We start from the raw sequence: 26,185 nt of genomic DNA, 5'->3' as shown, positions 1-26,185 counted from the left end.
ACAAAATGGATAAACCATTAGCCAGACTCATCAAGAAAAAAAGGGAGAAGACTCAAATCAACAGAATTAGAAATGAAAAAGGAGAAGTAACTACTGACACTGCAGAAATACAAAGGATCATGAGAGATTACTACAAGCAACTATATGCCAATAAAATGGACAACTTGGAAGAAATGGACAAATTCTTAGAAATGCACAACCTTCTGAGACTGAACCAGGAGGAAACAGAAAATATGAACAGACCAATCACAAGCACTGAAATTGAAAGTGTGATTTAAAATCTTCCAACAAACAAAAGCTCAGGACCAGATGGCTTCACAGGCGAATTCTATCAAACATTTAGAGAAGAGCAAACACCTATCCTTCTCAAACTCTTCCAAAATATAGCAGAGGGAGGAACACTCTCAAACTCATTCTACAAGGCCACCATCACTCTGATACCAAAACCAGACAAAGATGTCACAAAGAAAGAAAACTACTGGCCAATATCACTGATGAACATAGATGCAAAAATCCTCAACAAAGTACTAGCAAACAGAATCCAACAGCACATTAAAAGGATCATACACTATGATCAAGTGGGGTTTATCCCAGGAATGCAAGTCTTCTTCAATATACGCAAATCAATCAACGTGATACAGCATATTAACAAACTGAAGGAGAAAAACCATATGATCGCCTCAATAGATGCAGAGAAAGCTTTCGACAAAATTCAACACCCATTTATGATAAAAACCCTCCAGAAAGGAGGCATAGAGGGAACTTTCCTCAACATAATAAAGGCCACATATGACAAACCCACAGCTAACATCATCCTCAATGGTGAAAAACTGAAACCATTTCCACTAAGATCAGGAACAAGACAAGGTTGCCCACTCTCACCATTATTCAACATAGTTTTGGAAGTTTCAGCCACAGCAATCAGAGAAGTAAAGAAATAAAAGGAATCCAAATTGGAAAAGAATAAGTAAAGCTGCCACTGTTTGCAGATGACATGATACTATACATAGACAATCCTAAAGATGCTACCAGAAAACTACTAGTGCTAATCAATGAATTTGGTAAAGCATCAGGATACAAAATGAATGCACAGAAATCTCTTGCATTCCTATACACTAATGATGAAAAATCTGAAAGTGAAATTAAGGAAACACTCCCATTTACCACTGCAACAAAAAGAATAAAATATCTATGAATAAACCTACCTAAGGAGACAAAAGACCTGTATGCAGAAAATTATAAGACACTGATGAAAGAAACTACAGATGATACAAATAGATGGAGAGATATACCATGTTCTTGGATTGGAGAAATCAACATTGTGAAAATGACTCTTACCCAAAGCAATCTACAGATTCAATGCAGTCCCTATCAAACTACCACTGGCATTTTTCACAGAACTACAAGAGAAAATTTCTGAATTTGTATGGAAACACAAAAGACCCCGAACAGCCAAAGCAATCTTGAGAAAGAAAAACGGAGCTGGAGGAATCAGGCTCCCTGACTTCAGACTATACTACAAAGATACAGTAATCAAGACAGTATGGTACTGGCACAGAAACAGAAGTATAGATCAATGGAACAGGATAGCCTCTTCAAAAAGTGGTGCTGGGAAAACTGGACAGCTACATGTAAAAGAATGAAATTAGAACACTGCCTAACACCATACACAAAAATAAACTCCAAATGGATTAAAGACCTAAATGTAAGGCCAGACACCATCAAACTCTTAGAGGAAAACATAGGCAGAACACTCTATGACGTAAATCACAGCAAGATCCTTTTTGACCCACCTCCTAGAGAAATGGAAATAAAAACAAAAATAAACAAATGGGATCTAATGAAACTTAAAAGCTTTTGCACAGCAAAGGAAACCATAAACAAGACCAAAAGACAACCCTCAGAAAGGGAGAAAATATTTGCAAATGAAGCAACGGACAAAGGATTAATCTCCAAAATTTACAAGCAGCTCATGCAGCTCAATATCAAAGAAACAAACAACCCAATCCAAAAATGGCCAGAAGACCTAAATAGACATTTCTCCAAAGAAGATATACAGATGGCCAACAGACACATGAAAGAATGCTCAACATCATTAATCATTAGAGAAATGCAAATCAAAACTACAATGAGATATCATCCCACACCACTCAGAATGGCCATCATCAAAAAATCTACAAACAATAAATGCTGGAGAGGGTGTGGAGAAAAGGGAACCCTCTTGCACTATTGGTGGGAATGTAAATTGATACAGCCACTATGGAGAACAGTATGGATGTTCCTTAAAAAACTACAAATAGAACTACCATATGACCCAGCAATCCCACTGCTGGGCATATACCCTGAGAAAACCATAATTCAAAAAGAGTCATGTACCAAAATGTTCATTACAGCTCTGTTTACAATAGCCAGGACACGGAAGCAACCAAAGTGTCCATCAACAGATGAATGGATAAAGAAGATGTGGCACATATATACAATGGAATATTACTCAGCTATAAAAAGGAACGAAACTGAGTTATTTGTAGTGAGGTGCATGCACCTAGAGACTGTCATACAGAGTGAAGTAAGTTAGAAAGAGAAAAACAAATACTGTATGCTAACACATATATATGGAATGTAAAAAAAAAAACAAAACCAAAAACTGGTCATGAAAAACCTAGGGGCAAGATGGGAATAAAGATGCAGACCTACTAGAGAATGGACTTGAGGATACTGGGAGGGGCAAGGGTAAGCTGGGACAAAGTGAGAGAGTGGCATGGACATATATACACTACCAAACGTAAAATAGATAGCTAGGGGGAAGCAGCCACATAGCACAGGGAGATCAGCTCGGTGCTTTGTGACCACCTTGGGGGGGGGGTAGGGAGGGTGGGAGGGAGGGAGATGCAAGAGGGAAGAAGTATGGGGACATATGTACATGTATAACTGATTCACTCTGCTATAAAGCAGAAACTAACACACCATTGTAAAGCAATTATACTCCAATAAAGATGTTAAAAAAAGAATTAAAAATAAAAAAGAAAACATCACTTTAGCAAAGAAGCTTCAATGGAAAGAAACGCAAGAATGAATGAATACAATTCATAATGCTAAGAAAAGCAGAAGGTGGAAAGAAAGAAAATGTTAACAAGAAGAAATGAAACTTCTTTTCCTTTGTGGGAGGCAAGCTTTTGGTGGGCACACCTGAAAAGAGATTTGGGGTGAAGGGGAAATTGTTTACACAAAGGGGGAACTGAGCAAATACACTGAAAATACTGGGAGAGGTTTCTCACAGGTGAAGAAGAGAGTTACAACAAGCCAGGAGGGGAGGCTACAGCCAACACTGTGGTGTTTGGTTGGAATTGGAGGTAATGGTGCTAACCCAAGGTATTTAATATATTTAGGAAGATAGAGAGACACTTAAAGACGTACATGTTTGTGTAAGTGTGTATTCATGTACACATACCTAATACTACCTAGCTCTATCTACTGAAAGGGCCCGGATGCAACGTCATCCCAGGAGCAATGAGTGCACACAGCATCTGGGTTCAGTTTCTAATTATTATCCTCCATCAAAGGGAATCACTGGTCACAAAGGCATTTAATAAACGTTTATCCTCCTCCTACAGAGACATTCACTCCTTTGTTTTCTTAAGGCCTAGCAGCTTAGCTAAGTCTCCTTAATTTTATTAACAATTAGACAACAATTAGTGTATAAAATTTTTGTCTTAATAACCATTTAGAAGAATCCAAAACTGAACTCATATATACTTCAAAGTATATAATAAATATACCTTTAACATATTCATATTTTCTTTTAAAATATTCATTAAACTTTTGGAGCAGAATGTTAAGCAAGTTTAATTGATACTTCAAAGGTCAGGCTTATCATAAGAATTTTTCTAAGGCTGAAAACAGTTCACCAGACAAGGCCTGGTACCCTGTACATAACGTCATTTGGCTTGTCTCTGTCTGTACCTTATAAGTGCCCTTTTCACAGTGAATCATAAAGTCAGTTCAATCAGTACAATTTTTTTTTTAACAGAGTGAATTCTGCAAGCAAAAAACACAGAGTATGTTCTCAGCAGGTTATATTTGACTTGTAAATTCCATTCTCTTGCCTAGTTACACAGAATACAAAGTTACTGACCTTTGCATATATAGTCCATTCATTTTTTTCAGGGTTTTGACTAATTAGACGACAGAGAGAGAAATGGAAGGTAAAAGATAAATCATCCTGGTCAATTTTCAATTTCTTCAACCTCATCATTTTTCAATATAAATACGGTGATTCTTATTGATACAACAATGCCCAAGATGTAACCAGGCCCAATAAAAAATTACACACAGTAGGCCTAAAAAATGAATTCCATGGCTGCAAGGGCTTTCTAGCTTTACTAATAAAATCCCATTGGCCCAAGGCATCCACCAAGATCTCCTCACCAAGAACCAGTGTCTGGCAAATACTCTGTAGAAAAACTTGTCAAAAAGATCACCTGATATGCCCAGACATTCTTCTTGACATATTCATTTATGCATTCCTCAAATGCCATGACATGCCAGCTATGATCTCCTAGTTATTTATATCTTACAAGTCCTCAAACTTCTAATCCAATATACTACTTATTCTGAGTTTAATGAGGGATTAAAAGAAAAGAAAAAGATGACTCTACCTTCAAGGGATTATAACCACTTCCTTTTTTTAAAACAGATTACACAGCCTACTCTTCTCTTCTTCCACTGAAAATAATTTGTTAAATTCACCTCCCTCTTTTCATCACTACAGATTAAACGGAAACAATTTCTAATAAGAGTGAACTTTCCAACTCTATTCTCAACACCATGTCCTCTTCCATGGCCCCACCAATCACTCCCTCCACCAACAAAAGTGTTCGGTGAGCTCCCAAAGCATAAACTCTGCTCTTAACCCTGCAGCCACTGAAGCTACTAATCTTTTATTTCTCCAAAAGCAAACTTCTTCCACACACTGTGCCTCCACTTCACCTCATGCTCATTCCTAGCTCGCTGTATCCTGACTTCTAACCCAACTAATTCTACCCAAACAGCTCTTAATGATGACCAATGACTTTACTAACTCCATACGCTCTTTTTTATTCCCCAAGTCTTGATGTTATTTCATTGCTCTGATCAACTGTCAACCTTTACTTCCTTTACAAAGATTTGTTTTCAATTATATGTGTAAGCTAGGCCACTGGAGGTTACTTGTCCAAGGTCACCAACAGGCAGGAAGTTACAGAGATGCAATTGGAACACAGATACGCCTGTGACTAGAACTTGGGCTCTAAACCACTCCTTTGAACTACTTTTCAAAAATGAAGCAAAGGCCATTCCATGGGGGAACTGTACCCACAACCTTGATATTAATAATGCCATCTTCAGATGCAGGGGTCAGCAAACTATGACCCAGGGGCCAAATCCAGCCCATTGCCTGTTTTCATAAATAAAGTTTTATTGGGAGCCAGTCCATTTACATAGTGTCTATAGCTGCTTTAATGCCATTGTAATGGCAGAGTTGAATCATTGTGACAGAGCAATATGGTCTACAAAGCCTAATTTTTTTTACTATCTAACCCTTTACAGAAAAACATTTGCCAATCTCTGTTCTAACCAAATGTGCTTTAGGTTCATCATTTGCAAATCTGAGGATAACTAACTCATCTATTTGTAATGAGAATTAAGGAGAACAGCATATCTGGAATAATCTAATGATAGTAGGCACCGCAAAATGTCAGCTACAGTCTAGTTCAGGCACTCCATTACAGTGTTCATTTAGGAAATAAAATCCCATCCCTACTCTACCCCAGCATCATATCATTCCTTTCTTGGAGGTTGTTTGCTCCCACCACATGTACCCCATCTCTCAACACTACACAGAAGGGGCAAATGTCTCCTGTTACAATCAACTTCAAAGCCTATGCCATGAGTTGTTTATTTCTGTTAACAGCTCCACCATTCTCCCTTTACCCAGGCTTGGATCTTGGAAATCAACCTGTTATGTCTCAAATCTTCTCTTGCTCATTTGTGAAGTCCTATTTATTCAACCTAAACAACAGCTTACAAGTTATCCCTCGTCTACATTTCCACTGCCTAATCCTTTCCAGTTCCCACACCTCTCACTGTATCATCCCAGGAGCATCACAATTCATTTCCCAAGTCAACAGAAGTGGTCTGCATATAAGTGTCAGACATGGCAAAATCATTCTTAAACAAACAAATATCTCCTTTTAAGACTACCCAATATCGTGTCATTACTCATTGAGTTAAGTCCTCGGCTTTGCATTCGAGTTGATTCCACATGACTCCAATCTACACTTGCAAACTAACTTCACACTACATTTCCTGGGTACTTGCTATGTTCCATATACTATGTTAAGCCCTGGAAATAAAAGGGGGAGAAACTCAACTCCTGTCCTCAAGAAGCTCAACAAAAAAACAAAAAAATACCACACACAGGGCTTTCCTGGTGGCGCAGTGGTTAAGAATCCACCTGCCAATGCAGGGTACACGGGTTCGAGCCCTGGTCCGGGAAGATCCCACATGCCGCGGAGCAACTAAGCCCGTGCGCCACAACTGCTAAGCCTGCGCTGTAGAGCCTGTGCTCCACAAGAGAAGCCATCACAATGAGAGGCCCACGCACCACAAGGAAGAGTAGCCCCCGCTCGCCGCAACTAGAGAAAAGCGCGCACACAGCAGCCAAGACCCAACGCAGCCAAAAACAAATAAACAAAAAAAAAATTTAAAAAAAAATACCACAAAGTGAAGTGTTTTAAGAAAGGTCTGAACCGAAAGGTGTGAGCCCAGAGAGAATGCAAGAACTATTTCTGCCACAGTGGGCAGAAGGGATGAGGGTTGAGGCTGACTTCACCATTCACAAAGAGGAGAGACATTAAAGAAGAAAACTGAGGAGGGGAAAAGAAAGACACAAAAAGAGGATGTAGGATCTTTACCATTTCTCAACTGTTTTTCTCCAAAGCAGTGCTTTTAATCCAGAGGCAATTTTGCCCCCCAGCAAGCATTTGTCAATGTCTAAAAACCTTTTTGACTGTCATGCTTAGGGGAGAGGGGGTGCTATTTGCATGCAGTGGGTAAAGGAAAAATGCTTCTCTGACATCCTACAATACAAAGGACAGTCCCCCGCAGCAAAAAATTATCCAGCCCAAAAGGTCAATAGTGCTGGGGTTAAGCAACACTAGCCTAGAGCCACAAGAAACAGGAGTAAAGGAGGGCGTGGAAGTTGAGATAATTTCAGGATGTTTGAAAATACAGAGATGGCAAGGAAGGAGAATGAGTTATGCTGGGACCAACTTGCCCACCAAAACCAAACGGAGAGAATGCAAAACTGAACAGAGGGCAAAGTACCTAATAAACACTCCACATCTAGAGTCTCATGAATAGGGAGAGATTTGACTGTCAAGTCAAAACAATCAACTGTGAGAGGAATGAAGAAGAGGTGGGCAAAGAGGCTGAAGCAGAGGTTATCAGCACTTTCTGTTACACATGATCCAATTCAACAAATATTTATTGCACAGCTGCTACAAGATGTCATGGGGAAAACACAGAGGTGAGATAAATAAGTCATAATCCCTGTCTGCAAGAAGGCTGGATTTCATAGAGTCACAGATGTATAAAACAAACTTACAGTTACCAAGGAGGAAAGGACGGCGGGGGGGGGGGGGGGGGGCGGGTAAATTGGGAGATTGGGATTGACATATATACACTACTATATATAAAATAGATAACTAATAAGAACCTACTGTATAGCACAGGGAACTCTACTCAATACTCTGTAATGACCTATGTGGGAAAAGAATCTAAAAAAAGAGTGTAGGGCTTCCCTGATGGTGCAGTGGTTGAGAGTCTGCTTGCCGATGCAGGGGACACGGGTTCGTGCCCCGGTCCGGGAGGAACCCACATGCCGCAGAGCGGCTGGGCCCATGAGCCATGGCCGCTGAGGCTGCGCGTCCGGAGCCTGTGCTCCGCAACGGGAGAGGCCACAACAGTGAGAGGCCCGCGTACCACAAAAAAATAAAGAGTATATATATGTATAAATGATTCACTTTGCTGTACACCTGAAACTAACACAACATTGTAAATCAACTATACTCCAATAAAAATTAATTTTAAAAAAAAGAAGACTGGATTTCAGTAGAGAGAATTAGGTAAGTATATATGTTATTATAATACAAGGAGAAATATAAGATACATGTCATAAGTGGAATACACAGGGTTTTGAGTACACACACCTTCCAAAGATTAGATGCGATAATAAAGGATAGGGCTTCCCTGGTGGCGCAGTGGTTGAGAGTCTGCCTGCTGATGCAGGGGACACGGGTTCGTGCCCCGGTCCGGGAGGATCCCACATGCCGCGGAGCGGCTGGGCCCGTGAGCCATGGCCGCTGAGCCTGCGCGTCCGGAGCCTGTGCTCCGCAGCGGGAGGGGCCACAACAGTGAGAGGCCCACGTACCGCAAAAAAAAAAAAAAATAATAATAATAATAATAAAGGATAATTCTACTTAACACCTTCTTGCTCTTCCAGTGAAAGAAAAAAAAAAAAATCACAGGACAGTAAATTATCTTTGCTTGTAAAGCTGTATATGTCTGGCATAATTAACCTAATTAACAATGTAAAATATTTGTTTCCAAATAGTCCAGTTGCTAACACTACTCTAACAAGGGAAAACAAGGATACTTTATATAGAGTATTCCCATAGAGGTTTCACTTTCCGTTGAGAGACCCATGAAAAAAAATCAGATCCAATACCCTAGAGTAAGTCCTGTACCACAGAGAGGCTCTTAGTTATGTTTGGTTACTTTTTTTTTAACTTTGCGTGGGCTTCATTTCTCTTGAGGTTAGAAAGCCATCCAGAGGATGGCTCTTTAAATATTCCCCTCAGAAGGAGACTCTAAGTCAACATGAGAAAATAGTTAGAGAAATCCCTAATGGTCCAGCCAACATACATTTTTCATAAAGTGATTATCCTCCTGCAGCCTCAGCTTCCTAAGCCTTTTCCCCTCCCGTAATTGTTTTCCTTGTAGGCCAGGCAACAATTACCACTGCTACAAGACTGAGGAGGTTCACGAGCAATATATTTTACAATACATAAGTGTACTGTCCCTGATATCTGGTGCTTTTATCACTAATTGCACTATAAAATGTGCTATTAAAACAGGGACAAACAAGATTGTAAAAATCACATAATGGACCATGACCACTTACAAAAGCCATTCATAAATGTTACTGTACCACTTATTTTTCTTTAATTTTCTAGTTATATAATTATTTTTCCAAATTTTTACTTCTAGGGGATTCCAACAAGAAAAAGAATAAATTTGCGAATTACAAAACATACATGTTTGCGCTTGAATGTATTGTTTTATAAGTTTGCTCAATATTAAAACTATATAGAACATCAGACAATGGCTATGAACACTGAATTCCTAGGGAACATCCACATGACCTCTTCAAAGAAATTATAGGCATGGCAAATGCATTTAAGCCTGATTTCCATTCAAACTTTAGAGCATGGAACAGAAAGCACGAAAAAATATCACAGAAGGATTTCACAATTCTAATCTATGAAAATACAACATAACAAAGCCAATAGAACATTAATATTTTGGGGAAAGACAGAATGATCAAATATTACTGCCAATTACTGGAGGATATGGGTCAGTGGAGCTGCCTACAGTATTTCGTATGTCATTAGCACTCGCTAATTCATGGGCAAATTTTCAAGTTTATAGATGACCCTTTCAGCCTCTTTGTTATTTATTCCACATCTCATCATCTAAAAAATAGGAATCAGAAGAGAGAATGAAAATAAAGGTATTTGGTTACCCATTCATAATTCTAATGAATTCTAAGATGGAAGTAGGAATTTTAGTAGTGATTCAGATAAAATACTGGGATCGTGTCTAGGATTCATTTATCCATTACCAGAGACAAACTAGTTCTAATAATACCACAGAACACAAATACCACAAACAAAATAGTGACTAGTCTCTACAAAACTAAACACAAGTAGCCAATTAACGAATTGGGGTTGACTGTTCTTCTTTTAGTAGGAAAATCTTCTGTTAACTGAAGAAGTAACTGATGCATTGATTTTAAGTGTCAGTAAGGAAAGTGTGATTGAGCTTCAGTCTTGCAGAAAAATGCCAGCACTTGTGTAACCTCACCATACTTACTGTCACATATTTTCTTAAATCTTTAAATGGCCCCACCTTAATAAAATCAGAACGTACTTTTAAAATAAAAGATAAGCCACAATTAGAAACATCCGAATTGTGCCTAAATTGTTACTTTTTCCTCCTGAAGATATTAGCTCGTGCTCAACCTTTCTACAGGAAGACCGTCAGAAAGTCAGAAAGACAGATTATACATAAAACGATTGCTCTAATTTCAGAAACTGAAGTCACTTAAGTCTGTTGGAATCATTTTAAAACAGTCTGAATGGTAAGAACAAGTCACTTTTTCAGACTGCCAAATACGTGAAATACTTAAAAACTGTGTTGGAAAACCTAAATAAAAACCAGAAGCTTATTTTTCACCCGTGTCATCTCCCAAAAATGATTCCCTAAGACGTGCCAAAGCTGCATTATTAAATGAAGTTGAATGGGGACACATGAGCCCACATACAAAACTTACTTTGTCAGATGCCTCAGAAGCCAAGAGGTTAGTTGCAAGAGTTTGTAGCTTATGATGGGCCATGTTTTTAAGAGCAGCAAGACTGCGTCGTGTCATAGCTTGTTTTAAGTTGACTGCTGGGTGACTAAGTGAGTCAACGGCAGCGGGAGCTGCTTCATCACAAGCATTCAGTATCTCTACTGCTGTGATCCCCATCACACACCGGTCCAGTGCACCTGGAAGACATATATATTCACAATCATTACACAACTCTGGAAGACTCTAAGTCATTTTTTAGGAAAGGAAAATGCATGGACATTTTTAAATGTAGGAATATGTTTTATCAGTGCCTCCCAGAAACATTTTCTTGTTTATTTCCTTCCTCTAATGATCTTCCATGTAGCATTACCTTAATCATTTCCTTTTCCGTAAGGCCCTACCACAACTTCCCAATAAACTCAAGTTTAGAGCCAAGATTTCAACAATTTCCTCCAGGCTTTTCTACTTTCTTTCCACTTCCAAGATGGTCTCCTTGATCATGCCACATCATTAGTCTATTACAAACAGCAATTTCTATAATTTTACCTTCCTCTAAGACTATATGTCAATCTTATAGAATCAATTCAACACTAGTTGAATTCAACTCTCCACCTACTCTGCATCTTACAATGAAGATGGACATGAATGATGAACATACTAAAAGATCCACCTGAATTTCCTGACCACTGATCTTGGTGGGCCCTTAATAGTGACCACATTTCCACAGACCTTTCGTTTTCCTACTCTCCTAGTTCATTATTCCATACTTTCTTTCTCTTCCAATCCCACCATTCCATTTCCTGCCCTCATCTGGATGAAAGTTTTGTTTCCTATTTCATAGAGAAAGAAGCAATTAAAAAAGAAGTTCCACAGACTCCCACTACCACATCTCCAGTCACATTACTCAATAATTATGAATGAACTATCCAGGCTCCTACCTAACACACCTGTGGCTTACACCCCATCCTTCTCTTGTCTGCCCAAAGACACCATGTCAACAATTCTCCTCTTTCTCTTCATCAGTTTTCCCTGTCTACCAGATCATTCCCATCAGCTTATAAACATGCAATTATTTCACCTGTTTAAAACACACACACACACACACACACACACACAACCCAGGTGGGTTAACTAGGTATGTATCCCATTTTTCATAATCATACTCTAAAGAGCTGCCTATTTTTACCACCTCCAAATTTTTCTCCTCCCATCTTCCTTTAAACTTACTCAAATCAGATTTTACACCAAATGTGCACAGAACCTACTCTCCACATTGCTAAATCTAATAGCCAGTTCTCAGTCCTCATTTTACTGTCAGCAGCTCTCGATCTTCCTCTCCACTCCCTGAAACACATTTTGTCACTTGGCTTCCAGGCAACCATATCCTTTATTTTCTTCTTTTTTCTGGCAGGTCCATTTTAGTCTCCTTTGCTGTTTTTTTACATCACAGAAGCACATTTAAACCCTGGAGTGCCCCAACCATTATCAACCTACATTCCCTTGGTGATATATCCAGTGTCATGACTTTACATATCTTCTATATGCTAAGATTTCCCACATTTGTACCACCCACTCTGACTTCCCTCCTTTGAACTACAGACTCATATATACAGTTGACTCATATATACAGTTGTCCCTTGAATAACACAAGGATTAGGGGCAACCAACCTTCCATGCTGTTGAAAATCCACACGTAACTATATAGTCAGCTCACCGTATCCACAGTTATACCTGCAGATTCAACCAACTGCAGATCATGTAGTATTGTGGTATTTACTACCGAAAAAAATACCCAGGCAGTTCAAACCTGTGTTGTTCAAGCATCAACTGTACAATTTACAAATCAACATCTCTACTTGAATATCTAATATTCAACTCCACTTAATATATCCAAAATTGAATTCCTGATAGTCCCAAAATCTACTCCTCCTTCTGGTTTCTCAATATCTTAAAATGAATTGCATCCTTCAAGTTTCTCATGACTGAAACCCTGGAGTCATCTTTGGCCCATCTCATCCTTTTATGCTCCTCATCCAACTATCAGCAAATCCTGTTGGTTCTACCTTCAAAATATACTCATACTTCAACCACTTTTCACCAGCTCCAGTGCCATCACTCTAGTCTAATAATCCACCATTGTTTGTTGCCTATAGGGACAACAGCATACAAGCTAATCTCCCTGCTTCCACCCTAGAGCCACCTGTAGGCTATTCTGGAGAAAAGCAGGAAAATATAATCTATAATGAGCGGAAAAATAAAATCAATAAAAACCACTGAAACAGATCTTTTTTCTTAATTAGCAGACAAAACCATTAAAAGTTATTATAATTGTACTCCAGATGTTCAAAAAGTTTGAATAGAGAGACATGGGAGATATCCAAAATCAAACCTGTAGTTTTCAAAGATGAAAACTACAATGTCTGACATGAAAAATACACTCAATGGGAACAAAAGCATATTAGACATTGTAGAAGAAAAGCTCAGTAAACTTGAAAACATAGACTAGAAATTATAAAATGAGACACAGAAAAAAATAACATTAAAAATGAAAAAATAATCCTAGAGTTGTGGGCAATTTCAAGTAGCCTAATAGGCATATAACTGGAGTCTCCAAAGAGAGAAAAGAGGGGGGATATCAAACATCAAAAACATATTTGAATAAATAATGGCCAAAAGCTTCCAAATTTGTTGAGAACTATACACCCACTGATCCAAGAAGTACAACAAACCTTAAGCACAAGAAACATGCAGAAAACTATAACTAAATGGCTCAAAACTAATAATAAAGAGAAAAACTTTTAAAAGTCAGAAAAAAACAGACACAGCATATATAGAGGAACAAAGATAAGGATGACAGCAGATTTTTTTTACTGGAAATAATACTAGCAAGAAGATAGTGGAATATTGAAAGGAAAAAAACAAAAAACTATGCACCTAGAATTCTATACCCAGAAAAAAAAATCTTCAAAATGATGGTGAAATAAAAAATTTTTCAGATATACAGAAGCTGAAAGAATCACCCAAAGACATGCACTACAAGAAATATTAAATATTAGGCAAAAGGGAAATCATTCCAGATAGAAACCTGGATCTACACAAAGCAATGAAGAGCAACAGAAATGGCAACTACAGGGGAAAATATGTAAAATTTTGTTTCTATATTCAAATTTCCTTAAAAGATAATGTACTGTTTAAACAAATAAGCAAATAGAAAGAAATAATGTTCCAAATGAATGAAAACCGTGAGCAACAATATGGGTGGTACAAAAGACAAGAAGCGGTAGATGGTGACCCAATTATTCTTGATTAGAACTATTCTTCACACAGAGTAACATGTCTGTGTAAAAGAACAGTAAGAGATAAGACAAAGGTAGGAGTGTACCACACTGTGGAGGGCCTTTTCTTAAAGGCTACGTGAACTAAAATTACTTATGTTTTTTTCATTAAGACAGTGGCATGAACCAAGTGTGGTTGTTATTGTTTTACTTCCTATGATTAATTTGCCAACAGAGTACAGGATGGATTAGAAGGTAGAAATAGAGGACAGAGAAACCAATAAAGATAGCCTAGGTGTGAAAAAATATAGCCCGATATAAGAATAGTACACTGGAAAGAAAAAAGGGAGGGGAGGAGTACCTAATGGGAAGGACTTAGTAATTAACTGCACAGAGGACTTATGAGGAGGAAAGTAGAAAAGGTATCATATTTCCGCTCTAACAACCTCTTCCTTCAAAATTTCAAGGTGAACCCAAAGGGAAAAAAGAGACTGATTACACTTAGTTTTACTGAGATTTTAGAAAAGTACCCATTTTTTCTTAACTATTTCATCCTTTGTGTCTTTGCCTATCCTATCTTATGGTATTCTTGTAATAGAATGAAAAACAAAAACATAGAAGACACAGAAAAGTTGATGATGTAATGCCATATGCTGTGAAACAGAAACATAAAATCAAATCTCTATTGTATTAAACCCTGCAGGCGAAAGGTCAAATATGTGAAGAAAATACTTGCTACTAAACCCTTTATTAATAAAAAAAGACTGGACTGAAGTACCACCTCCTGATTCTTTTTGGTTATTTTAGTAACAAAACCATCAATATAAATAAATCAAAATTAATTTTTTTTGATATCCATGCTTTATATATGTTGCTTTATACATGTTGTGCCAGTAGACAAATATACATTAGTTCATATTCTCTGTTATATTTTATTGGATAACTAAGTTTTAAAAAATGATTCAAACACATATTTCATGAAGTTACTGCAAAAACAGGAATATTTAAGAAAACTTGGAGGGACAGAAAATAGATGAAAAGAAAAAAGATAACAAAGTAAATTGGTTAAGACTTCATACACTAATTTCTAATAATATTTGGCAATCACTACTGGTGTTTGCATTTGTACAAGAACACCTAATAACTGTCCCTCTAGGAATAGGTATATGATGAATCACTTTTATTATGTAGCAAAGATGATAAAAATGTGCAGATAAGAATGGTGTTAAGGCTTGGAAATAGTCATATAAGAAGAACATCTTGTAGCACCAGTCATTACTTTAAAGCATGCCACTGTTTCCCAAATAGACAAGATTTTGACCTTGTCATAGGCCTGTGAGAACACCACTGCATGCTTACTGGGAACATCAAATGTGAAGAATGGAGAGTTGATCCCTACAGAACATAACTCCATGGAGAAGCAGCCACTATCTAGGTCAGTTGACCCACTTTTAATAAGTTCCTAAATAGGAGTCAAGAGGTCCAGCCAGCCAAATCTTTTTGCTAGTTGTTTGACTAATTTTCTAACTACCCAGAGACGTGAAAGAATAATAATTTCCATGGCCTCTACAACACTATTTAGCACTATTGCATATAATTAAGATGGTACAATAAAAGAACAAAAGACTCTGGACCTCTACCTCTGTAATTAAGTTTTATATTACTAGCTTCAGCTTCATGTCATTAGGAAATAAACACTGAAAATAAAAACTACCCATTTGAAGGGAAAAACAACTAGAAGAAAATGTTGCATAAAAGCATAGTCAAGACATTTTTAAGTGTTTTTAAGCTAGAAACATCAGTATAATTCAAAATGGCAAACAGAAAACTGCATAAAATGCATGTGTAATTTTAATGTAATATGGCTTCACTTGTAAAAATACATTCCCAAAACACTAAGTAGAGGGGCAAAGTATCTTCTCAGAGTTTAAATACATTTCATACATCAAACCTTGGCCAAATCTGATTTATTTTGCTTCATTTCTTATTTATTTAATAAATAAATAATGTCAATACCTTCAGGATGTGCCTTACTGGCTCCTCAGGGACCTTTATATCACTAGCTAAAGCCTGAACAGCAAGAAGGAAAAAGAGTGTACACCTCCTATTATGGTTGAAGTCCAAAATTTATTCTGCTTCTCTATCTTTATCTTGATTTAAGAATGCCATTACTGACTGATCATTTACCAAAATCCTCCTGAAGGTCAGACGATAATTGTTAAATTGCAATATTATGTATTGGGCTTAATTATAATAAACTGATTATAAAAATAACATCCTCCAGTACACATACAGTCAGGAGCTATTTGTCATTTCCTACTAGGGAAACTACTGAAAAAGTAACTTTGTCTTCCAGTAAGGTCTTGTTTGTAAAGAATTTCAAATTCTTTGTAGATGTATTTAAAGTATCTGAAGTAGTCAAGTATCATATACTTAAGCACCTAAGAAATTCAGGAAAATGATACTCTTCCTTTATCATATGAATTTAATGTTTTAAGTCCTACACATGTTTACCATACTCTTGTATTTAAAATATATCAATTGTTAATTTAATATGTATAGTATTTTAAAATAGTGTTTTATAACTATCATCACTATAACTTACTTTCTTTAACACTAATTCTCATAGAAAATATTTCTTTGTAAGTAAGGTCATATCCCCAAGCTCAATAAAGTAACAAGTTAAGCATATTTGTTAAATAACAATAATAGGAAATATACACATATGCAAGTATACACACAAACTTAAAGTACGCAGACATACATGGATACACATTTACATTACATCTACTAGACACAAGGTAAATATTCTCTCATTTTACTCTCCCAGAAACACTATAAAACAGGAACTATTATTATCTTTATTTTACAGATGAGTAAATTGAGAGACTTGCCATAAATCACAGTGCTATCAAATGGTTGATCTTAAAGATTTTTTTCTTTTTTGATGTGGACCATTTTTAAAGTCTTTATTGAATTTGTCACAATACCGTTTCTGCTTTATGTTTTGGTTCCTCAGCCATGAGGCATGTGGGATCCCAGCTCCCCGACCAGGGATGGAACCCACACCCCCTGCACTGGAAGGCGAAGTCTTAACCACTGGACCAACAGGGAAGGCCCTCAAATGGTTGATCTTAAATTCAAACCAAGGAGTCTGACTCCAGAGCCCAAGACAAACTCTGTATGTAGTTGACCTTGAACAACACAGGTGTGTACTGCACGGGTCCACATACACACAGATTTTTTTCAACGGTAAATACTACAGTACCACAAAATCCACGGTCATTTGAATCCAAGGATGGAAAATGTCGGATATGGAGGAAACATGGGAATGGAGGGCCGCCTTTAAGTTATACACGGTTTTTCAACTATGCAGAAGGTGAGTGCCCTAACCCTCACATTGTTCAAGGGTCAACTGTATTTAGTTTGTAGGGTGGACCAAACCAGCAAACATGAAACAGTGCTGCTCAGCAGACAGGATAAAACAAAAAGAAACACAAAAGTAAGATACAAAATTATACATGTAATATGACAGCAATTCTGTTTTTAAAAATGCACAGAAATGAGACTAAAGGGAAATATGCCAAAATTCACCACTGAGTAATGGGATTTGAGTTCATCTTTCTTTTCTAACACTTTTGTGCTTTCAAAATTTGACAAAAAAAGTAAGAAACTCTTTTACAATCAGACGAGAAAAAGAAATGTTAAACACAAAAGCAAAGAAGTTTGACACTCTTCAAGAACGCTTCCTCTTGTCAAAATTGCCTACGTAGTACCAGATAAAACCAGGACTATAAATGAAAGATAGCTGAAGATTATGGCTACTTGCTCCAAAAAGACCTAGGAACACTCCCTCCTGCACCACAGCACAAGCAAAAAAATATATATACTCTGATTTCAAAAAGGACTATTTAAAAACAAAAATGAAAAAAGCTTCATGAAGAAAAAAATAGTAGAAATATTATATAGCACAATTAGGAATGTAAAGAAAGGTTTTAATCACTGATAGATGATGACTCAGGATAGTAAAACTAGAATAAGCTGTGTTTTTAAAAGCCCAAACTAATAAACATTTAGTTACATACTTTAAAATTTCTCAGGGAAAACCATAAGATTCTGTGTATAAATCTTATATATCATGCCCTATACCTTTAAGCTAAACATTACTTGTTCTGTATTATGCCACATACATAAAATTTCTGAACCTTGAAATTTTAAATGTTCTCTCTAGAACTTAAAACTTTCATTTCAATTACCTCCTTCTATTAACGGCCCTGTATGGTTTTTCTGCTTTTCAAACAGAAGATAATTTTATCTTTTTCCACTGTTTCTGAACTTGAGACAAAAATGGTTCCTTGATCTTACAATTTGCCTCATGAATTATATAGAAATCACTTACTTGTCTGGTGTCTGCATGCCTGTCCTAATCTATATACTGTCATCAACCACATTCCTCTAAAGATCAGTGAACTACTCTACAAGTGTTCCAGATAGTACAACAAATAAGAGGACATCTAAATATTTCTTTGTTGATAATGATAAGAACACTTATAAAAAGCAGTGGTGAGAAATAAAAGTAGCAAACTTTTGACATCTCAGGGGTTTTTTCCTCATATAAAAGATTTTTCATTTAGGAAGTCAAATATACACATTTAATTTTCTAGTCTCTCTCAACATTCTTCTTACCGGTATCCATTTGCCAGACATACACGGAGCCGTCTGAACATCCCACTACTAGGTAATCGTCAGAAGGCCTCCACTTGATTACTTGAATGGGGAAAAGATGACGAGATGCCAGCATAATGCATTTTTTCTCTCGCAAACTTAGAAGTCCTACCGAGTGGTCACTGGCTACAGAGCAGATGCAGTGCTGCACTCTTGCCTGTAAAGAAGAATAAATCTTAATTACACTCAGATTAAATTCAGAAGAAAATGGATCTTGTCCTCAAATCAAAATTAATTATACATTCACTGCTGCTGAAAACTAACCATGATATTAGAATGTGTTGACAATTTTCTTCTTTTATATTATACATAAAACGCCTAGTTCAATCATCACAACACTTTGAAAAATACTAAATTAACACTAGATTAAAGAAGAGAAAGACGCCTAGGAAAATCTGCTGTTCAAATTTGAAGATGACCTTACTAAAAATAATTGCTATATATGAACAGGCAAAGCTGGAAAAAAATTGATCTGTTATTATGTGTTCCCTTTCCACTGTCTGAACTTCCCTTTGCTAGCAGCTAGAGCTGCTTTCTGCAGTGCTTCTTTCTGTTTGTGACTCTATCATTTAGACCCATGCCCTTCCCTGCTCCTTTGCTCAGAAACAATACCCTCAAGGTCCCTCTGCCACAGTCATTTCTTAAGAGCCACTGATAGTTTGTATTACCTGTAGATGTGTTTCACAGCTTCTGTCTCTAATGCCAGCAGGCACACCACCTCAGCTAACATACAAGAGCCCAATAAACATCCTGCTCTGTACTTCCTGCTCATCTCTAGTTTGCGCCCTTTCATTCCTTTTTAGAACAAGATGGAATATAATAGAAATAATCAAAGATGGTAAAGATTTTCACTAGCATCAGAGAACTGAATCCATAACCTAGAGAATTAAAAATTAACGTCTTTATAGGTTTGGAAGACAATTTACAAGCAGCTTAAAACTTTGTAGTGATTTATTAGACTGTGCTTCCGGTTCACACTGAGGTGAAACCATATGAAAACAGCCATCTGAAGCTCCGTATTGTGTAAATTGTGGCTATTTACTGAGGATGAGGCCCACGGCACCACATACATATTATCCCTTCTGTGGGATCCAGAGAAGAAACTTCTCAAATGTCACCCAGCTGGGCTTTGCCTAAGCAGACGTTTTTTAGCTAAAGAATGATGTATCTCCCTGATTGGTCCATCTCAGTGGGAAATGTTGACAGGTATCAGATGAAAAAGAGTGGGGCGGGGTGGGGGGTGCGTGTGTGTGTGACCACATGTGCATGGGAAACACGTTACAGTTGTTTTTGTCCATAGAACTTCTAAGAAACTTTAACTTGCTAACATGAATATAATTTCATTTGACCATCATAATCTTTTTTTTTGTAACATCTTTATTGGAGTATAATTGCTTTACAATGGTGTGTTAGTTGCTGCTGTATAACAAAGTGTATCAGCTACATATACATATATCCCCATATCTCCTCCCTCTTACATCTCCCTCCCACCCTCCCTATCCCATCCCTGTTCTATGCGGCTGCTTCCCACTAGCTGTCTATGTTACACTTGGTAGTGTATATATGTCGATGCTACTCTCTCACTTCGTCCCAGCTTACCCTTCCCCCTCTCCGTGTCCTCAAGTCCATTCTCTACATCTGCATCTTTATTCCTGTCTAGGGCAGGACAGGAATAAAGACCATCATAATCTTATAAGACGTAGTTTTTGAGGAACAGACTTTGGGGAAAGCTGCTACAATGGATTCCTTCAATGTTTTGGATACTAAGAAACTTAGGACTGAATTTTCTATCCATGACAGTGGGGTGTGTGGGCATACATTTCTGAATGTGGACTCTAGGTGGTCTCGTCTACTTTTTCTTTCATTTTCTCTTCACCATGATTTAGCTTTATTTTTAACTAACTGAATAATGTTTATTTTTGTAAACAAACTAAAATCAATTTTTGAATGAGGCAGAGCATTAATTTTAAAAAAGAGAGTCAGATTTAACTATTTACTTTGTTCTTAAGTTCAGGTGTTTTAATCTTTGGTTCTGTTAGCTTTACTTGTACGTTTTCTTTCATAATGATTTAAAAACTATAATCAGCATAGTAGGTATTTATTAATTTTAAAAGTTAAGAAAACTAAGTTCAGGAAGATCATGTTATAAACTTTTACTAAAACAACATATAGAATTTTCTTAAGCATTTGTTAAGCTTATTTATTTCATGCTCCCTGATAAGCATTCAATGGAAACATAAAACATGATTTCTTTCTTTAAAAAGACATTAAGGACTGAGGAGTAGCTGACTATGGCATGCAAAACTTTGCTTTGTAATTAAGCAATAAGTCAAAATAAAGTGGCAAACTACAAAAATATCATTTAAATATAGGCAATGTTAGAATAAAACGTGGCAGAAATATAACATGATGCCTTTATTTTCAGTTATTATACTTCACACCACATAAAATACTTTTGAGTGGGCTTCTCTGGTGGCGCAGTGGTTAAGAATCCGCCTGCCAATACAGGGGACACGGGTTCAAGCCCTGGTCCGGGAAGATCCCACATGCTGCGGAGCAACTAAGCCCATGCCATGCGCCACAACTACTGAGGCTACACTCTAGAGCCTGAGAGCCACAACTACTGAGCCCGCATGCCACAACTACTGAAGCCCGCGTGCCACAACTACTGAAGCCCACACGCCTAGAGCCCGTGCTCCACAACAAGAGAAGCCACTGCAATGAGAAGCCTGCACACCTCTACGAAGAGTAGCCCACGCTCACTGCAACTAGAGAAAGCCTGTGTGCAGCAACAAAGACCCAACACAGCCAAAAATAAATAAATATTAAAATAAATAAAAATATTTTTGAGTTTCACCAGATGTACGTTGCTAAGCAAAGATAACAGACAGTCTAATACAATGGAGGCTTTGCATTTCTACAGATAATCATTAATACTGACTTTGTATTTATCATATATATCCATCACTCAATATACAAAAAAGGATGATTGCTACGTTAATGGTTAACTATTTTCTATTTTCCAACACGAGTCTGCTAAAAAAATGGTCATTTTATTTATTTTTCTCATCAGAGAAATAAATCTAATAGTAATCTTTTTCTCTGTGTATGAGTCACTAAAAAGAATGAGTCCTAAACGGCATTCCTTTTCATCTATTCACATCTTTTAATCAGGCACTGATCTGCCACAGTACTCACTCCTGTCACTACTTTTGATTCTGCTACTATGACTCACAAGCTCTCTGAAATCTTTAAAATGAGTTAATCCTTAATTAATGCGGTAGACCTAACTAGTCAACTTGCCAGTCCCCAAGTTGACAATCATTTCATTAATGTTCACATAATTCTTGTCATTCCTTTTCATAGAGAAAACGAGGCATGAGTCAGGGTGAAGTTTGTTTGTTTTTAAAAGGTGATTTTTTTACCAATCTTCTTTACTATGTTTGGTGTTTTTCAAATTATGTTCTGCTGGTAGATCTCAACACCTGAGGTGACAACAAAACTACTGAGAAGCACTGACCCACGCATTCTCTCTCTGCCAAATACCTCATACTGCAGTTTATAACCTACCAGAGAGAGGACTGCAGACTTAAGCAAACAAAAAAGGCTTCCCTATTCCCACGAGGAACTTGACCTCCAGCATCAACTCCTCATAAGTTTCGCCGTCAGAACTTTCACCCTTGCCATTTATATAATTTTTTAAAGTTCAAGAAAATGCAATCCAACCTCATAAAAAGATTTAAAACCTCTACTTCATGTTATCTCTCTTATTAGTAAAAACAAAGAACATACAAAGCTAATATTAAATAATATTATAGGGTGTATCTTAAACAGTAGATTATGGGATGTAATTTTCTGAAGGAAAAAATGACTGAATTCCAAAAATTCTAGCTTTTCAGTCCCACATGATGCGTTCTCTTCTAACATATATATCTACATCAATATCTTTTAAAGAATAGTTCTGTTCTTCATTCGTATAGTGCAATAATGATGAAAACTGACAAATGACATGCCTCATCCACAAAAAAATGTTTGGCCCCAAACAAAAATGTTATACCTTCCATGTAAATAAAAATAAGCATCTGAAGAGTTAAGTCTAGCTTTACTGTAATGAACAACAGTCTGGAAATAGCCAAAATAATCAAGACTGAAAACAAACAAAAAAAATCAATATTACTAAGTCCAAGAAGGCACAGTTATTAGAGGTACTTAACTCACAAGAAAAGATGGTTCTCTGCTTTTTAAATATGGATTTAAATAAATCTAATTTTTCTTCTTTCAAGAAACTGCTAGTCCAACTCGTGTGAAGAAAACTGGCCTAGAGTAGAAATGGCCCAATACAGTAAATCCTCATTAATTTTGATTCCCCTAATTAATTCTGAGTTGATGGTTACCTTCACAGGCTCTGTGAAAACAAATTAATGGTATAAACAAAGCAAATGTCTAGCTTATTTAAATGTAAAAGGGAAAAAGACCATTCTCAAGCACCACTTTGGTATTAATTTTAATTCAAACAATGAACAGAGTAATGATAAATAATTCTCAGCTACCTGTTAAATGAAAGCACTTAAAAGATTTGCTGAAACACAATTAACTTGGTTTCTCCTTATCTGCGCTCAAAACTATTGAAGAAGCACTTCTTAAAGAATATTAGATAACACCAATCTCTCTTTGATTTAGATGCAGCTTCCTCACAAATGAGTTGAATTAGCATAATTCTTTTATTATTAAATTATTAAATTCTAGACATCTTGGTTACTGAACACTTACTTCACCCACAATAACTGATTCTATAATTTGATTAATTCCATTCTACTTCGCTTTCTTCCATCTCAACCTGAAAAAGTTACCTAAACATGACTTAACATTGAGGATATTTTTATAAGACATTTAAATTGTGTAATTAGAATAATAATACAAGAAATAAAAAATGTGAACCTCATATCTTTAACTAAACTATCTGAAAAGTATTTATGTTCCAAACTTGTTCAATCACACACTTATTCATTTAAAAAACTCTAATATATTCTCACTATATGTATATTTATACATTGTATATGTACTTTGTGCCAATATATCATGTACATTGTAAAACATGCACAGAATATATACTCTAAAAGGATGACTCAGTTTAAATAAACAAATTTAAGATAAAATGAAATATTTTCTTAAATGTCTTGCTAATGTTAATAACTTTATATTAGCATTAGCCAATACCTCAAAGCACTGTATCTTTAGAAAGTTTTCACTGTTAACAATAGTAGATGTAAACACATATTTTATATAATCATGAATTTTGTGGCTGCCTTCTTGCCAGATTGATCAAATGATCATTGTTTGAACCTCGTTACGTGGTTAATGAAAAGATATTTCATTTTCATCGGAAAGACTTCCATCACTATTTTCTCTGCCCACTTTGTGATGGTTAGGTTAAGACCTATACAGTATAATCTGCAACTCTCCGAAGCAAACATATTTTCATTGGAAGCACACCTGGTGAGGGCACTGAGGTCGCCCTCCTGGAGGTGGCAGGCCCACTCTTGGCCCAGGTGATATGTGCCCATCTGATGTATGAAGCAAGTGAGGCACCAATGTCCTTCCATCTAGTAAACGTTCATAAGCTCAATTTGTTAAGGTTTAAAATAAAAGAAGAGCTTTAATATTTTATTCCCATGCCCCAGTTAACTGTCTCACAGATTCCACTTTAACACCCACTGCTATCAACTGACTTAAAGAGTGTAACATACATATACCATTAAAAAAATTTTTTTTTGTTATGGAACAGAACTTGTACAGCATGGATTGAGCACCTGATCAACTTGGTTAGTACTTTACAGGTGAAAATTATTCAAAATCATGTTCCAAACACTGTATTAGTTCTTCCCTAGAAGGAAAATGCACCAATGTTATCAAAAGGTAATTAAAAGCAGGAGAAACAAAAAGCAACAGAATATTTAACCATATTTAATATTTACTTTGATTTGGTAAAAAAATTAATTGGGGCAGGGAAAGTGAGGAAGATACCAGATCAAAACAAATACATTCCAAGACCAATTATTATTTTTCAAGCAATTCTGACCCTCAACCAAGTAAGCACTCACTGAATTTGCCAGTAAATAATCCTCACGGTACATTAGTGCTGAGCAGGGGAATTCCACAAGCTATCACAAGATCTGACAGAGTCAGAATGTACCACCTAGGTCATCCAGCCTGACCTTACACATTTTACAAGACTTCATTTTAAACCATTCCCAGAAACCTCTTATGTAACCTGTTCCTAAGCATTTGCCATGAATTACAGAAACTAGAGACAGCTAGTTTATCCCACACACTAGCTCTCTGGGGAGATGATTCTGCTTTCCAACAGTTCCCAGTGTAAATTATATATATATATGTGTGTGTGTGTGTATATATATATATATATATATATAATTTTCTACTTTTGCCAATTTGTTTCCTAAACTAAATTATTCTTTTCTTCATATCATTCCAGGAGCAATCTCCTGCCCAAAACAATGTTTCTCTTTGAATATTCTCTAAATCTATGAACACTAACTATTGTCTCTCCTTTTAAATATGCCCATCATTAGACAAGCTATAAATGACCAGCTTCTTTCACTCATAAATCAATCCTACTATTCTTTTAATCATTATTTCTTGACTTCTCAGAACTCCTTCTCTGGAACATAAATATGCAGTTAAGATGCATCATTTATCACTTTTAAATATTCTACCTGAAGGGGAAAAAAGAGCCTACAAATGTTAATGCCGTGTCCACACTTTCACAAAACTAGATTAAAAAAAATTTTTTTTTTCAGAAATCCATAGCTCATCCTTCTTTTAAAAAGAAGGGGGTGGGGTGGGGTAGACAGCTGTTTCTTTAATAGCTATTTTAGAAAATAAGACCATGTGGTCCAACCAAAACACTTACTAACCATCTATTAGGATAGTTATGTTCTACATAAAAATAAGACTTTTAGGGACCAGTTTTAATATCTTCGTCCATTCACTACATACAAAAGACAACAGTGAAGAAATAGCGGGCTAGTCAGGGCTCCATCTTTCTTCAACTGCTTCCTTCTTAATAAAGCAGCAAATAAATATGAAGAATTTAGTGTAAGATTAAGAAGACATTACCTATCAAAGAAAATTTTATTTAGTAAATGATGTTGAGATAATCCGTTACTTTAGGGAAGAACAGATGATTTTTATCCTTTCCTCACCCCACATGCATAAATAAATTTCAGACAGATTAAAGTATTTGATGTTTGTTTTAATCCAGCCATTGCTTTTTAATCAAATTTCACCAAATTTCTGGGGGGGCGGGTAAGATCCCAGGATTCAAAAATATGAAAGAAGCTAAATAGGAAAAAGATAAATTAGATTACATAGGAATGTAAATTATCTGTAGGTTAAAAAATCAAAATAAATAATAAACCAGAAGAAAATTTCAACAACAATAATAGAAAGCACATAAGCTTAATATTTCAATTAAGTTAAGCACTCATACAGGCAC

At 36.5% G+C, this 26,185-nt stretch overlaps 1 protein-coding gene across 7 annotated transcripts in view; it reads right to left on the bottom strand.

Moving 5' to 3' along the window:
* Positions 1-26,185, bottom strand: part of WDR7 (WD repeat domain 7) — a 375,177-nt gene that overhangs the window by 291,690 nt on the left and 57,302 nt on the right. For all 7 annotated transcript variants that reach the window (XM_089895232.1, XM_089895231.1, XM_089895230.1 and 4 more), the window contains 2 exons: positions 18,631-18,826; positions 10,652-10,866 (listed from right to left, as the gene is read on the bottom strand). In XM_089895232.1, the coding sequence (XP_089751358.1) occupies positions 10,652-10,866; positions 18,631-18,826 (411 nt within the window). The remainder of the gene's footprint in view (positions 1-10,651; positions 10,867-18,630; positions 18,827-26,185) is intronic.

This window comes from Delphinapterus leucas, chromosome 14 (assembly GCF_059928025.1).
Source record: "Delphinapterus leucas isolate spDelLeu-1000000601 "Yukka" chromosome 14, BTC_Dleu_Yukka2, whole genome shotgun sequence".
NCBI lineage: Eukaryota > Metazoa > Chordata > Mammalia > Artiodactyla > Monodontidae > Delphinapterus > Delphinapterus leucas.
This window is presented reverse-complemented; position numbering and strand designations above follow the sequence as displayed.